At 47.0% G+C, this 14,099-nt stretch overlaps 1 protein-coding gene across 3 annotated transcripts in view; it reads left to right on the top strand.

Moving 5' to 3' along the window:
- Window positions 1-14,099, top strand: part of LOC130155765 (peroxidasin homolog) — a 47,687-nt gene that overhangs the window by 15,995 nt on the left and 17,593 nt on the right. For all 3 annotated transcript variants that reach the window (XM_056353396.1, XM_056353395.1, XM_056353394.1), the window contains 5 exons: window positions 5,440-5,511; window positions 5,764-5,835; window positions 8,678-8,749; window positions 10,243-10,314; window positions 11,918-12,087. In XM_056353396.1, coding sequence (XP_056209371.1) covers window positions 5,440-5,511; window positions 5,764-5,835; window positions 8,678-8,749; window positions 10,243-10,314; window positions 11,918-12,087 — 458 coding nt within the window. The remainder of the gene's footprint in view (window positions 1-5,439; window positions 5,512-5,763; window positions 5,836-8,677; window positions 8,750-10,242; window positions 10,315-11,917; window positions 12,088-14,099) is intronic.

The raw sequence follows: 14,099 nt of genomic DNA, 5'->3' as shown, positions 1-14,099 counted from the left end.
ACTGGAAAAATCAGTTATTCTCACACTCGTAGTAGTTAACTCCCACGGATGAGGAGCTTGATAACTGAATGAGAGTATGTCAGACCTCGCACTTCCAAAGTAAATTTCTCTCCAGGAACTTCAGTTTATCCAATTCCCACATCAAAGCTGACGAGCTGAAGAATTTGCTGATGTTTCTTAGATGGTAAGCTTTTGCCTCAGGACTCATACAGGTCTTCAAGTGATAAAGAGAATAAATCCTTTAAAATCCCTGGGAGACTCACTGGGAAAGTTTGACCAGAATATTTGAAGTGAGAGATTTGGAGGATAGAGTAGCTCCGGTTCCACGTGCAGAGCTCTGAGCTTGCAGCTTCCTGCCATGGGACTTAAATAAAAGTTCCTTAAGCAAATAAATGCTTTTAAAAGAGCCTTTTCCTACAGTGCTTTGGCCTGGCAGAGGAAGGGCAGCAGATTCTGGGGAAGCTTCTGTTCTGCATCTCCTTCTGGGCAGGGTGGCTGTACTGTATCCACGTTTGACAGTTTATAAACCACCCTGATAAGGAAACCTTTGTAGCCTGTGTTGGATGTGGGCAGATGGGCTGTGAGACTGGCAGGAGAGGAGCCTGCTGTGAATGTCCAGTGGGGCTTTGCAACATCTGAAACCTTCCCCTGGCTCTCCTCTCCTCTTGGAGATTTGAGAAATTACAGAGTGCTACTTTAAAAATAAAAGCAGGAGCCCTGTTTGTCTGTGGAAGAGGTACGGCTGTTATTTGTTTCTGGCTGGGGACTCCTGCTACAGCCGCACAGGTAAGAAACAATTACCTCAAATGCTGCACCGCCAGGAACTGGCTTGTTGGCTGTCTGTGACGTTGTGTGCATTGGAGAAGTCCTCTTGGGGTAAAGGTCTTGGAGTTGTACAGCTTCCTCATCCCATCTATTGCCTCTTCTCAGTTCCCGTGCAGGAGCTGGTGTCAGGATCTCCTTTGTGTATTTTTAAACTCTTAGTATGTCCCCTTGGTCAAAAAATAAACAGGGTAGCAGGGAGAGGGAGGCAAAAAACCTCTTGTATGCCATCCATAACATACCCACAGATCCTCAACATCTGTTTCGCTTGCGTTTGCTGACACTAGCCACGCTGCTTGCCCAGCATTAGCTCACAGCAGGTGGTGACTGTGGCAGAGAGCAAACACAGTGCGAGCCCGTGGCGAGGCACAGCATCGCACTGCTTTCCAGCTTTTGCTCCTTTAGGTCATCTTTGGGCAGGGGTGGGTGATGACAGCCCTGCATGACTGTCCCCTTACGTGTTCCCCTGGAGGTCAGCACCCTGCCGTGTTGACCCAACTGGTCGATCGCTGTGATTTCAAACCAAGACCAGCAGAGCCAAATGGTTGCTGCTGCTTGGGTCTCTCCAGCATCACCTATAGAAATGTCCAACCCTGGGACCAAAGCAGTATTTCTTAACCTCCCCAGCATGTATTTTGTTCTGCCTGTGGCATGAGCATCCTAGAGAAGAGGGACTCTGTGGAGACCACATCGCGGTATGTACTTCTGCATGGGCCTTTGCCCTGTTGGTGGTGTTGCTCACATCATCTTTCTCTTTCTGCTTAGGTGAGGGTAAAAGACACTTCTGGTGAGCTCTGCAGCTCTCCATTATACACTGCTTGTGATGGGTTTCAGGGTGAATGACAGGAGCAGCATGGAGGCTCTGCCTGGAACCCTTTAGTAGCTCTTGAAAGAACATTTTCCTGCCAGCAAGGAGGGGATGCCGGAGCCTGCTTCAATCTCAGAATAAAAGTTTCTCCCTCAAATGTGGGAAATGGCTATTCCAGATCATTCTGTCAACAAGGGAGAATGCACGGCTGAACATTAAACTCACTTTTTCTCCCCCTTTAAATACACTATGTGACGATTTCTATTAATGGAGGGAGGAAAAAATAGCTGTTATGTCACGACAACTGTAGCATGTGGTTTATCAAACAAGAAGAGGAACGAGTACACAGTTTGAGTCTGAATTCTGTACTGTCACATCATTTAATACATTCTTCAAAGCAGAAAACGACTCATTTAATGCAACTTAAGCCTGTGCTTGGCAAGCCGGAGAGAGGGTGGGGAAGGAGAAGGGAGGGGCTGTCAGGACATAAAACCTAAAGGAAACTGAATGTAAAATGTTCTCTGATCTGGGCCAGATCTCATGGTGCTTGTATATCTTAAACCTCCCAGAAGAATTTTTCAGGAATAAAACCTGTATGATTGAGTCCACCTACTCATTTGGAGCCCGATTCACCAGCTGGCACGAAGGGGAATGCCACATCATTTTGCTAGGAAACAGACTGCTGATACTTTTAATTTAGCTCATTTTGCTACAGGGTATACTTAAGATATACATCGATAATGATCTTTCCAGCTTCTGTCTGCCAGAGCATTTATTCCCAGCAGATCTGGTTAGCAGTAGATCTTTAGTGTTAGCAGGAATTTGGGTCGTTTTGCCATTGATTGCAGCTGGGATCAATGTCAAGGTCAGTCATGCCAGGTTTTTGCACACTCCTCTGCCTGGGTGAATTGCACAGGAGTCAAGGAGCAGACAGCTGTGCAGAAGCCATCGAAAGTCTTTCTAGGAGCCAGATGTGCTGTCTTGTCTATGGATTTCGCTGAATGCAGCAGTTTGGACTATGTGGACTGTGATGGACTTCATAAATTATCTCACTTTTGAGTTTTTTCCAGGACATATCCTTCTATTACAATGGGGAATCCTGAGACAGGAAACAGAGATGGCTTCTTCCATACGCTTTGTAACCTTTAATAGGGCAGTGAACAATTTTTTGAGTATCAGACGATGAGATAAGAGGTCTGCGTACTGCATGCCATCTGAACTTCCAGAATTTGTCTTATTTGTCTTGGATCACTGATTACACCCCCTTGAACTTGTCCAAAATTGCCAAGACAACAAAAGAGACTAGGTTGATGTTTTTAAAAAGCATCAAAGTGCAGTCAACATGCTGCAATTTGAAAGCCCCCAGGGACTTCAGTCCTGGTCCAAACTCATTGCCTTAAAGATAAAGGGTCAGCGAAGGAGTCTAGAACATCGTGGCACGTGGGGCTGCTCAGGCTGTCGGCATGACCCTGTCTCCACGACCTGGTCGTTGCTCATGACCCCTGTGGAACGAGTGGCCGATGGCAGTTGCGTGGCTGGGGACAGGTGTTCGCATCCAGGGGAATGACGTCGGAGCTGGCGCCCGTCTATCAGCCCATCTAGTGTCCTCAGAAGTGTGGCCAAGGATCAGATAACAGAGAACAAGCTGCCTTCGTCCTCCTCTGGCTGAAGATGAAAGCGCACTGATCGAGGGCAGGGAAGGAAGCGTGCACGGTTGGTGCCTGTGTTGTCTTTGTCCTGTGGGTAAATAGACAAAAGCCCTCTCCCGCGCTGCTCTCAAGCAGTTATTTCCAGTCCTTGGGTGTTCAGTCACCAAATAAACCTTTGGGTTGGTGTTCAGAGGCTGGATTTCCACTCAGCATATCTGGCTGTCAAAGCAGGATCGTGTGTTCCAAGGACTTGACATCATTTTTGCATCCTTATGAGTGAAATCGGGTTGTTTAACCTCAGCCGTGTGTATTGAGCCATTGCTTCCAGCTGTGCAGAAACTTTCCAGCAACTTTTTGCCTTAACCTCTTCAGACTGCTCGTCGGCAGCCCTGGCAGTGTGCAGTTTAGTAGTGGTACCTGCAGCCATGGTAGCAGGGTGGCTGGTCAGGAGGGGATAGTGAGATCAAGGATACTGAGGTTTTTCTCAAACCCTTAGTGCTCTGACTTCCAAGAGTTTCTTTGAAATAGAGTTTCTCGTGTGCTTTTTGGAGTTAGCACTCCACCTGAGAACAAGGTGGTGGAAAGCTGATGTGACTCAGTGCCTGGCAGTGACTTGTGAAGCTGCTGTAACACGTGTGTGTTTCTGACATCTTTTATCTTCGCATCCCTGAGGCTTTCGATTTTATCTTCCTCTTCTTTTCCCACACGTTTGCTTCCATTGCTTATCATCTCTTTGTCTTTTCTCTCCATCCTTTACCTGCACAAACTGTTCTGCCCAGGAAGGGACCTTTGCTCGTAGTGCCGCAGGCTGGCCGAAGCCCTGCCCACCCTGTTTTCTGCAGCAAAATGGGGCAGAAAATTGGGCTTTACTGCTGCAAAAGTGCCAAACTTTTTTCTCACCTGCTGCCTGGAGGCAGATTGTTTCTGAGTAACATAGCTATCACACAAAGGAGCCTGTAAAATAGAAAATGCACATCCAATGCGCGTGTTGAATTAGACCCAATGCTGTAAGGTCTGGCTGCTTGCAGAGGGAATAGCAGTTTTTCATACAACACTAGAAAAACAAATCTGTGCAGTACATGGCTGCAGCTCTCCTTTCCATCCACAGCTCCATTTAGGAATTTTAAAAATTAAGTGTGGCTGGTGAAACCCTTGTCCTGAGCTATTCAGCTGTAAGCTCTACCAGCTCTGCGGCTGCGGTGCGGTGTGCCAGATCTGAACATCAGTGGGATACCATGGCGAAAGACCCACAGGAGTGCGGCTGGGCAGCTATGATGAATAGTTAAATGTCGTATATTAAAGAGCTATTTAGAAGTGATTGATTTCATTTTCTCACTGTTGGACTTGGCAGTGGCCGCAGAAGAGGTTTCTGCAGCGTCCAGCTGCGTGGTTATCGCTGTTGCACCCAGCATGGTGATGACGGGGTTGAGCTGTGTTTCTGGCCATTGGCACTGGCCATCAGTTGCATGCACAGTCATGGCAACTGCACATACAAGTCAGAGGTCGCTTGCCAAACCGATGTTGTCCATAGGTTTTGTATTAAAATCTGTCACGAGGCTCTGGAGATCGAAAGAGGCTGACTGTCTCTAAATAGCCTCAGGAGTCGGGTCTGTGTTTGTTTATTTTTCCTTTGCACATATTTGTATACAAAGTGATTAGAACGAAGCATTACCGTTTATAACTCCTATAACTCCACTGTGAACTGGTATTTTAAACTGCACTTGCAGTCTTAAAAACTGGTTCTGCACATCCCTGCTCACACGTTGAATGCAACCATGCACCTTCAAAACCCGTTGCAATTGCGCAAGAGTGGCAGCAATGATTTAATTTCTCCCTCCCCTCCACTTCCTTCTGCCTGTCTCCTTTCCCCCCATCCCTTTCCTGGCCAAAACTGTATGTTTGGGGTGAAAACTGCTGCGGCAAAAGGTAAAGGTCTCTGAACATAGTGCATATGGGAAGCACTTGGCATCTCTGGGCCAGAAACCTGCTCATTGACTTAGCTGGTGTGAGTATCCAAACTTTGATCTCCTAACCCCTTTGAATCTTCAACTCCATGAAAGACAGGCTGGGGATTTTTGGATGGGCATCCAGGAACAGAAATGCCACAAGTCTCACATGTGCTGAATTCACTGGTTGTGTTTTTCTTTCTTGATTTGACAGGCTGCTGAACAATAATCAGATAAAACAAATTGTGAGAAGATCCTTTGAAGATCTGGAGAACCTAAAATACCTGTGAGTTGGTAGCTCAGTAATTGCTTAATCTCTTTGAGATGTAACAACCCCCTTCTAATGTTTGGCTGTCAGGGGCATGTTTTCTGTGCTCAGAGTGTCTGGATGTTAAGGTTACAGCTATAAAACGTTGCCCTTGAATCCACACAGCCAGCTCTGCTTTGGGTTGAGGTTCATAGCTCTTCCCACCTTCTTTTTGAAAAACACCTGCTGATCTGTTAGTCTAATGCTTTTTTCTTTCTCTCCTTTTGAAAGCTACCTTTACAAAAATGAAATTCAGAGCATCCAGCAACATGCCTTCGACGGGCTCCGTTCTCTGGAACAGCTGTAAGTACGATCGAGCCGTGTTTGCTGCTGAACGTGGTGTGCCAAAGAGCTGATTTATCGGCTCCTTTGACCCAAGTGCTGTGTTTCCAGAAGTGGGGAGTACCAGACACTTAGCAAGGAGTGGGATGAGGCTTCTGCTGTTTTATCATCCAGCTTTGCAAGACTGCAGTGGCTTCATCTCAAAACAGCTGGTCCCAGTACTGATTTTGGTTAGTTAATACTGAGGTCTCTTCCTACCGACACCCCATATGTTTTCTCCTGACCATAAACCTCTGGAGCATAGGAATTGCCCAGCTGTGCTTCTGATTCCCTTTACGTCCAAGACCTTATGCAATGGGAGGAGGCGGGTCTATAGGATAGCTTGAAGGAGAAGGCAGCTAGCCCAGCTGTGTTTGTCTGCTGGGACTCCTGGAGCAGAGAGCAGGATATGGCCCTTTGCTTGAATTGAGGGTGCTGGTCGAGTTTCTCTCTTACCCAAACTTTTGCTGAAAATGAAGGGATGAATTGCAAGCTGAGAGCTGGGGCAGTGGGGTATTTGTGGGATGCGGTACTATGGATGGAGCTACCGGTGGTGCTCACATGCTGCAAAGCATCTGGAAATTGCAACAGGGCGGAAATGAGGGATCCAGACAAAGTGATGTCCTTCCCTCCAGGCTGCGTGGCACTCTGGGATGAAAAGGGTTGCAGCTGGAGCCCATCACAGTGACACTCTAGCAAGTCCTTATTTGCTCCCCTTCTGTGTATGGCAAATCTGTCCTGCTTTTTCAATCAAAGTTTTAGGTCTTGACTCTTTGTGCTTCACGCTCAAGGTGAGATGGGAACTCAGAGGTCTGACTCTTCTAAAGCTGCTAAACCGGGGCTGGATTTTCCGTGCCAGGGGTTGTGATATATTATATGCATGCATGTAAATACATGTGTGCACGTGGAGAGAGTGTGAGCCTGGATATTTGAAGTACAGGAATATATTTGCATCGCTGGAGAACAGGGACTAAAGGTGAAACCATTCTAATTCACAGATTGTCCCCAACGGCAGCATTTGTAGGGCTGGAATGAAACCAGCATAGGATCCAGCTTGTTCTCCAGGATGACAGCAGAAGTGGGCAGAGTATAGCAGGAAGTTTCAAGCTGGCTTAATAATAGGTGTGCTACCAACCTTGTGTGCAAGATGGTTTTTCATCAGCCAGCTCAGCAAGGATGCCTGAGAGAAAACATAGGAAGCAGATACCGGATCAGCTGTGCTTAGAGAGGAGATGATACCAGCCACAGTGATATTTTAACAGAGAGCGTTCCAGACTTGATGTCACGAATAAAAGAAAAAAAAACACCCAAAAAGCAAAAAACACAAAACCTCAAAACCAACAAACAACCCGCTGAAAGTCCCATCTGTTTTCAATCTCAGGCAGGCGTGGTTCCAAAAGAATTAGCTTTGCTCAAATCCTACCCCATTTTCTGTACCCCACAAGCCAGCTTTTCAAGAAAAAAGTATACCCTGGTTGATGGATGGTATCAGATGCTTTCCTCAAGGTCCCAAGCAATGACAGCAGACATCTGAGCCTTATTAAAGCACGTACATCTCTCCCCGCTGTTGCCCTCCATTGCAGAATCTGAGTCACCATCTCTCGGTTTGCGCTCTGATAGTGGACCATTTGTCATGAATCCTTCCATTACGAATCAAACAGCCATGTGGCGGCTCAGGCAATTGTTTCTCAATGCAGTCAGCTACAACAGCAGGATGAATATTTGTAGATCCGTGATTAATCAGCGTCCACTGTGAAATTTATGCCTGTGTAAAACAAGGGGGAAGAGTTGAAGCAACTTGAAACTATACCAAAAGGCATCTAAAAGTCAGAAACATGTTGGCTATGCCGTTGGATGTCACAGCTAGTGGGGAGAGGGAGTCTCAGGTCTTGTGGTATGTTGCCCTGCAGCCCCCAGTTTTTCCTTGCTGTTGGCGTGGGGTGACTGGGGCAGTGCAGAAGCTCTCCCAGGTCTCTGGATTTTAGTGGAACTAAAAGCATTAACCTGTATTAGCAAGGACTGGGCCGTTCACACTGATGTGCCATTTAGATCCAAGTGCCTCAGCTGGCTGCACCATCTGTGCTGTCCCTCTGCCGAAGCAGAATAGCCCTACGGCAGCCGTTCTGAGATGGTTCTGCTCTGGCTGGGTGGATGCACGTGCTGGGAGCCCCTGTTAGAATCACAGACAAATGCAGACTGGAAGAGACCTTTGGATGTCCCCAGTCCCACGTTCAGCAACCAGCAGGACCAATTTCAAAGTTTTATCAGGTTGTTTAGGGCCTTTTTTCTACAAGTTAATTCCCAGCAAACTCATGATTCCACTCAGAAATGTTGCAGTTCCTAGGCAGGGAGCAAATGCCTTGTAGTAAGGCTGTTTCATCCTGCCCAGTGATCCAGGGATGTGTTGGGAAATGCTGAGGTGCTAGCGGAAAGGCAGGGAACATTCCCGTACGGTGCTCGGATGGGGGCAGTTGCTGCTGGCTCCCCACGGGCAGCAGTTTCATCCTGCCCCTGCAGAGTGCAACAGGCAGTTTGCAGTGACAGTGGTGCTCTTAGGCTTCAGGGCAGAGCAAACCTGACCTCCTGGGCAGATTTTGGTTTATTAAGAGAGAGGCTAAATAATTGACAGGGTAGGGAGAAGCTGGTGTTGGCTGCTATGGTTGCACATGGAAACTGGAGACACTGAAGTGGATGCTGGTTTCTCAGAACCTGCCCTGAGGTGTGTGGTGGGCATTGGGGGACACTGGTGGAGTGGTCTGGAAAGATCTTCTGTCTTTTAAATTGCCATCTGTAAGCCTGCCCTTCGTGATTTCCTCCGTGACAGCTACCTGCATTTCAACAACCTGGAAAGTCTGGAGCCGGAGACTTTTAGTGACCTGCCTAAACTTGAAAGGCTGTAAGTAAGATGGGACCTTGTAAGGGAAAAGGGGAAAACTTTGTGTAACAGTTTTGATAGCATGAAATGTGATCTTCACAATGGAGGGAAACACAAAAAGAAGCTTCCTTGAAGAAGGAGATTTTACATACTTGCCAAGTGGGAGGGTTACTGGGAATATGAAGGGAATTTTCCATGTTGCATTATGTTCACGTTTCCACCAAGGGTAGTGGTAAATCTGCAGAAAGCCCTACAGTTGGCCAAGCCAACTGAAATTTTACTCTGACCATAAGGTCAACATTAGTCACTCTTGGGCAGCATGTATGAAAAAAAAGGGGGGGTTGGGGTCGGAGGGTGGGAAAGGAAAAAAAGTCAAAAGAAAGCCTAACAAGAAAAACACGCATCCTTCTTGAAAGCAGTTAGGAAACGAAGTCCTGTGTCCTCTGCTCCCCACGGTTGCTGTAGTACTGATGTAGCCACTAGGACAAAAGTTCATATGGTGGTTCCCACTCCCTGGTGAAACCAACAGACCCTTATGGGATCCAAACACCTTTAGGAAAATTCAGACCTGGATCAGTACGCTATGGCTGATCTCAGTTGCTGTATTTGATCCAACAAAAATTCTGGCTTTAAATTTTAGAGGAAGGTTTGTCAGCATCCAAGCTGGGCAACTAGGCTGAACTTGTGTGTACACATGTGTGCAGACATTTGCATGGAAGCTGTTACTGCTTTTGTATTTCTTTCCTGTTCCACCGACTACTAAAATTGCTTCCTGTCTTCTATCAATGGTCTCTTATGAGTTTTAGCTGTAATGGACATAACTAAGTTTGCCCCTCCATTATGGGAATGGGGAGTTAATTATCCCATCTTCGCCCCCACTGATGCACTGCAGTGCAATCAGGGTTTTTTCCAAGAACTGGAGAATCTTACCAGAGCGCTGAGACTCTGGAAGTGAGAATTTGCCTCAGCTTTGTTCAGAGATAAACCCATCTTAGGCTGTTGTTGTCTGAATTAGATTTACTCATGGATTTGGGTTAATAACTACGTTGAATCTAGGGCGTGAGTTGTCTAGTGTCTTCTGCTGGTGCCTTGCTTCAATGGCTGCCCTTGCAAAATTGCCGTATCTTCTGCAGGGGGGGAAAGGAAAGGTCCTTTCTGAACTGGAGCTGATCCAGGAACAGAAAACGTAGGGTGGGTCCAGTCTGTGGGGATATGGTGCCCTTTCTCCTCCTTTTGCAGAGCATGAAGCAGATTAAGGTTCCAGTTTAAACCTGTTACATCACATCTTGAGTCACCGTTTCCAGTCCACACCCGCTCTCCACTTTGGTGCATTGCACAGCACTCGCAAATGAGTGAAATCCCTATAGCTCGTGGGAACAAACACAGTAAATTTAAACACTAAGCTCCATTTTGGTGAGCAGCCTTTGTATTTAAACTGAGTTTTGACCTGGGATGTTATCATCCGCGCAGTGCAAATACTGAATAATGTTTTGGCATGGGTCCTCCCGTTGCAGATTCTTGCACAACAACAAGATTTCCAGGATTCATCCAGGGACATTCTCTCAACTGGAATCCCTCAAACGGCTGTAAGTAAAACGCATTGCCTGCAAAGAGCAATTGTTTATCTTTGATCAGATGGCCAAGACCTGAGGAAAAATGTGCCTGGTTGGCAAAGCTTTTAGTTGTTGCACTTCTAAGGCCACTGCTAAGTTTATAAAACGGGTTTGATTGGACATGGGAGCTGATTTAACCAGTTAGTAGTTTCTTCATGCTAGTGTCTAATTATAATCAAACTATAACCTGCTTACAGCTCAAAAATGCCCCAGGAATAAACACTTTTGGAAAGTCCTCACAATGGTTAGAACCCATAAAACATCCTTCACTGAAATGTGGAAAGCTCAGGTCACAGATATGACCCCAATCATGTCTTCAGATTAGTACCTAACATGGAAGGAAAAATCATAGTCATACAAGAAAAGGCTTCTTTTTCTAGGGATTGAAAACACTTAGAGGGGCATCAAGGTGTACGGTTCTCATTCCATGCAGGAATGCTCTGGTGCATTATTCCCACATACCCTGGCTGTCTCTTAAGCTTACTTCTTGCTTGCTTCAATCCCCTCGAGCTTTGCTTTGTTTGTCTTTTATGATCTCTGGAAATAAGTTCTATGATGTGTTGCGGGGGGGGGGGGGGGGGGAGTAAAACTAAAGAATTTTGGTGTTCTGCCACGATTTTCAGCTACGAGAAAATAATGTGTTTCTCACTGCAGCCCTCTGTCATTTCTGCAAGCAGGTAAAATGTCTCACTTTTCTTTAACAGGGAATAACTTGTGAAATGTTGCCTGTATGCATCAGAGAAAAAAGGCAGGGTGGCTCTAAAATGCTCTCTCATGCCCTTGTGTGAAATCTCACGTTCTCAAGTGTTTGTCCCTGAAAATATTAGAACTTCCATATATATATATATATTTTTTTTTTTTTCCGATGGCCCAGACCCATCTACTGTAGAACTGTAGTGGGGACGGAGGCATAAGCTAATCCCCCTATGGTCTTTCTGTATCCTTATGTCCTTATGCATAGCACCGCACGTAGGGATGGATTCATGGAGGGAATAGCACGGGTGTGCTGGGAGGTCACCAGTGCTCCATTCGGCATGGTGCAGGCGTACGTTGTGGTGATAAAAGTTCTTATAATTGTGTGGAAATGCTACAACCTTGAGCAGGTGGGCACAGGAGGAGATCGATCCGGTGCACACTGAAATCAAAGGGGTTTGGAGCTGACAGTAAAAGAGAATGGAAAGCTCTAACGGAGGCAGTGTTATCTACTGTTCTTATGGAATTCAGTAAAGGTGGAAATCTCTATCCTGCAGGTAAAACCCAGTATTTCAGTGTGCTCCTCTGCCTCAAATTAAGCCAAAAATGCATAATTCAGTTTAAAAGAATAATTTTCATTTGAAACTGAAATGGCTGATGGATAACGTTAGTTTTTCAACAAAATCCTTGTGACTCAGTTAAGGACCTTATTTAAACGTTCTGGAAATCAAATATCTCCAATTTTCACTTGGGATAGAATCAAATGCAGGGAAAATCAGCCAAGTGATCCTTCACTCCGGAGGACTGTTCCCCTCCTGTGTCCTGGAGAAGGAGGCAGCAGCCTGCGGCTGGGAAGTGAATTGCCTTTTCCTTGGTCTTGCAGGCGGCTGGACTCCAATGCCTTGCTTTGCGACTGTGACTTGATGTGGCTGGCGGAGCTGCTGAAGAAATACGCTGAGCAGGGCAGTATCCAGACAGCCGCCACCTGCGAGGCTCCTCGGGAGCTGCACGGACGCTCTATTGTCACCCTGACCACCCAGGAGTTTAACTGCGGTGAGTTGAACCCTTCCACCGGCCACCCTCAGCCCGTGGAGCTGGGCTTTGGTCTGGGAATTGCTTCTTCCATCCCTTTTCCTCCCTCTTCCCTGTCCTGGCATCCTGCTTTCTCCCTCCTTTTACTGCTGAAGTGGGAACATCCCAATAGGGTCACACGAGTTACCAGGATAACGCTGGGAGAGCTGACAGCGGCGTGGGGGTTGAAGGCAGCTCTGTTTTGATTGGCAGGTGTCATCTTGGTTCTTAGATAAGAGTAGAGCCAGGGAAGGACCTGCTGCAATTAGTGGCTAAACCAGGGACCCGAAGAAATGTCGTGCCTTAGGCTGGACAGAAGGAGAACCCTGGGAGAGCGGCAACGGCTGGAAACACAACTGAAAACCTGAGCAGACGCATAGTCGATACGTAGCTGAATGCTTTGTTTGACTGTGGTAGTGTATTGCATTTCTTAAGCTGTTACTCTTCAAATTCAAATAATTGTTCCCTGAAGAAAAACAGCATTTCAAAATGAAAGGGTTTGTTGTGAAAAATTCCAAAGTTAAATATTTTGTACAGAAAAATACAAAACTCAGACTTTTAAGTGCAGGCATCAGCGGAAGATGGCACAAGCATCGGCTGTGGTTCCCTGGTACTCACTGCTGGCAGAGTCAGTTTGAGATGTTCCTACTCGCCCAGGCCAGCTATTAGCATCCCTCCTGGATATGCCAGTCCAGCTGTGTGCGTGGTCGTGCTGGGAGCCACATCTGTGAGAGAGCTGGATTTTGAAGAGCTCTCCCTTAAATTCAGCTTTTCTTCTATGTTTTTATTTAAAAAAAAAAAAAAATCTTGACCATTTCACAGCTTAATTGAGGGCACAGCCATGCAAAGAGTTGAATTGGCACCAATGGCTCTGTAACCACAAGGGAGGTGGGGGGTAGGAAGGGTCTAGAGAAAGCAGCTGGGGACACACCGAGTGGGATGTGCTGCACAGCGAGCTGTCCCCGTCACACACGGTGCCACAGTACAGCCATTGATGTAAATTTGTTCTGGTTTGGGCATGGGCACACAGTGGGATGTCTGTCAGATTAGCCAGAGCACCTGGTGGGAAGATTTTGCTGGCATTAGGCTTTTACACTGGGATTGCGCCAGCTGGGAAAGACAAATGATGCATAATTCAGCGTAAAGCTCTAATGATGCAGGCAGCTGATATCTGAGTACGAAGCCTGCTGGCATGGAGTGAACCCACCACTTTTTAGCAGATGTGAGCCAGCGGAGCAAATCTGCACTGGATCGGCATCGTGCACCACGGGGATGCGGTGGGTTTGGTCCCGCACTGGTGTTGCCGTTGGGGATAAGTGACCATTAACTTGTGGTATGAGGAGTGAGGGCACTGACCTTCCACTGGAGAAGGTGGCAGGTTCTCACGTAACGTTATGAAGGATCCTGCTGGTTTTACTGGGTTACTGGTGGCCGTACAGATTGCTGGACATACTCTGTTGGGTCAGGAGCATCGTGCTTCAGACCATGTACATAAATTCCTCCCTATTTTAGCACATCCTTTAAACGTTTCACATGCTTAGTGCTTGAGCACATCTTAAAGCGAAGTGTGTAGTGAAAAGCTTGGCTGAATAGGGATCGGCTGATGAATCAGGGACACGATGAATGAAATGCTGTTGAAATGGCAGTGGTGTGGTTCGCAGAGCTGGCGCTCCCTTCAGATGCAGCAGGCTGCCAGGGGCAGAAAAACAACCCAAGTGAGGATGCCACTGACTTCTTCGCTTACTCTGGGGGAGACAGGGCCCATCTCTTGGGGCAGCTGTAGTGAACCAGCGTGCAGCCGGGTCTGGTTTGCCTTAGCGCTGCCCGGGGCTGTGTGATACTGGCAGTAGGTACGGCCACTTCGATTTTCCAGGGCTTTTAGCAGGCTGGCGCAGATGAACGATGCTGTTCCCTCTCTGACATCATTTTTGCTGATGTCGGTGAGGAGTCCTGGGGTGGCTCTGATGCCCAGGCCTCTGCTGGTACCTGCTTGC

This window comes from Falco biarmicus, chromosome 10 (genome assembly GCF_023638135.1).
Source record: "Falco biarmicus isolate bFalBia1 chromosome 10, bFalBia1.pri, whole genome shotgun sequence".
In the NCBI taxonomy this organism is placed as follows: domain Eukaryota; kingdom Metazoa; phylum Chordata; class Aves; order Falconiformes; family Falconidae; genus Falco; species Falco biarmicus.
The sequence above is the reverse complement of the archived record's forward strand: the minus strand, read 5'-3'. Positions and strand labels throughout refer to the sequence as shown.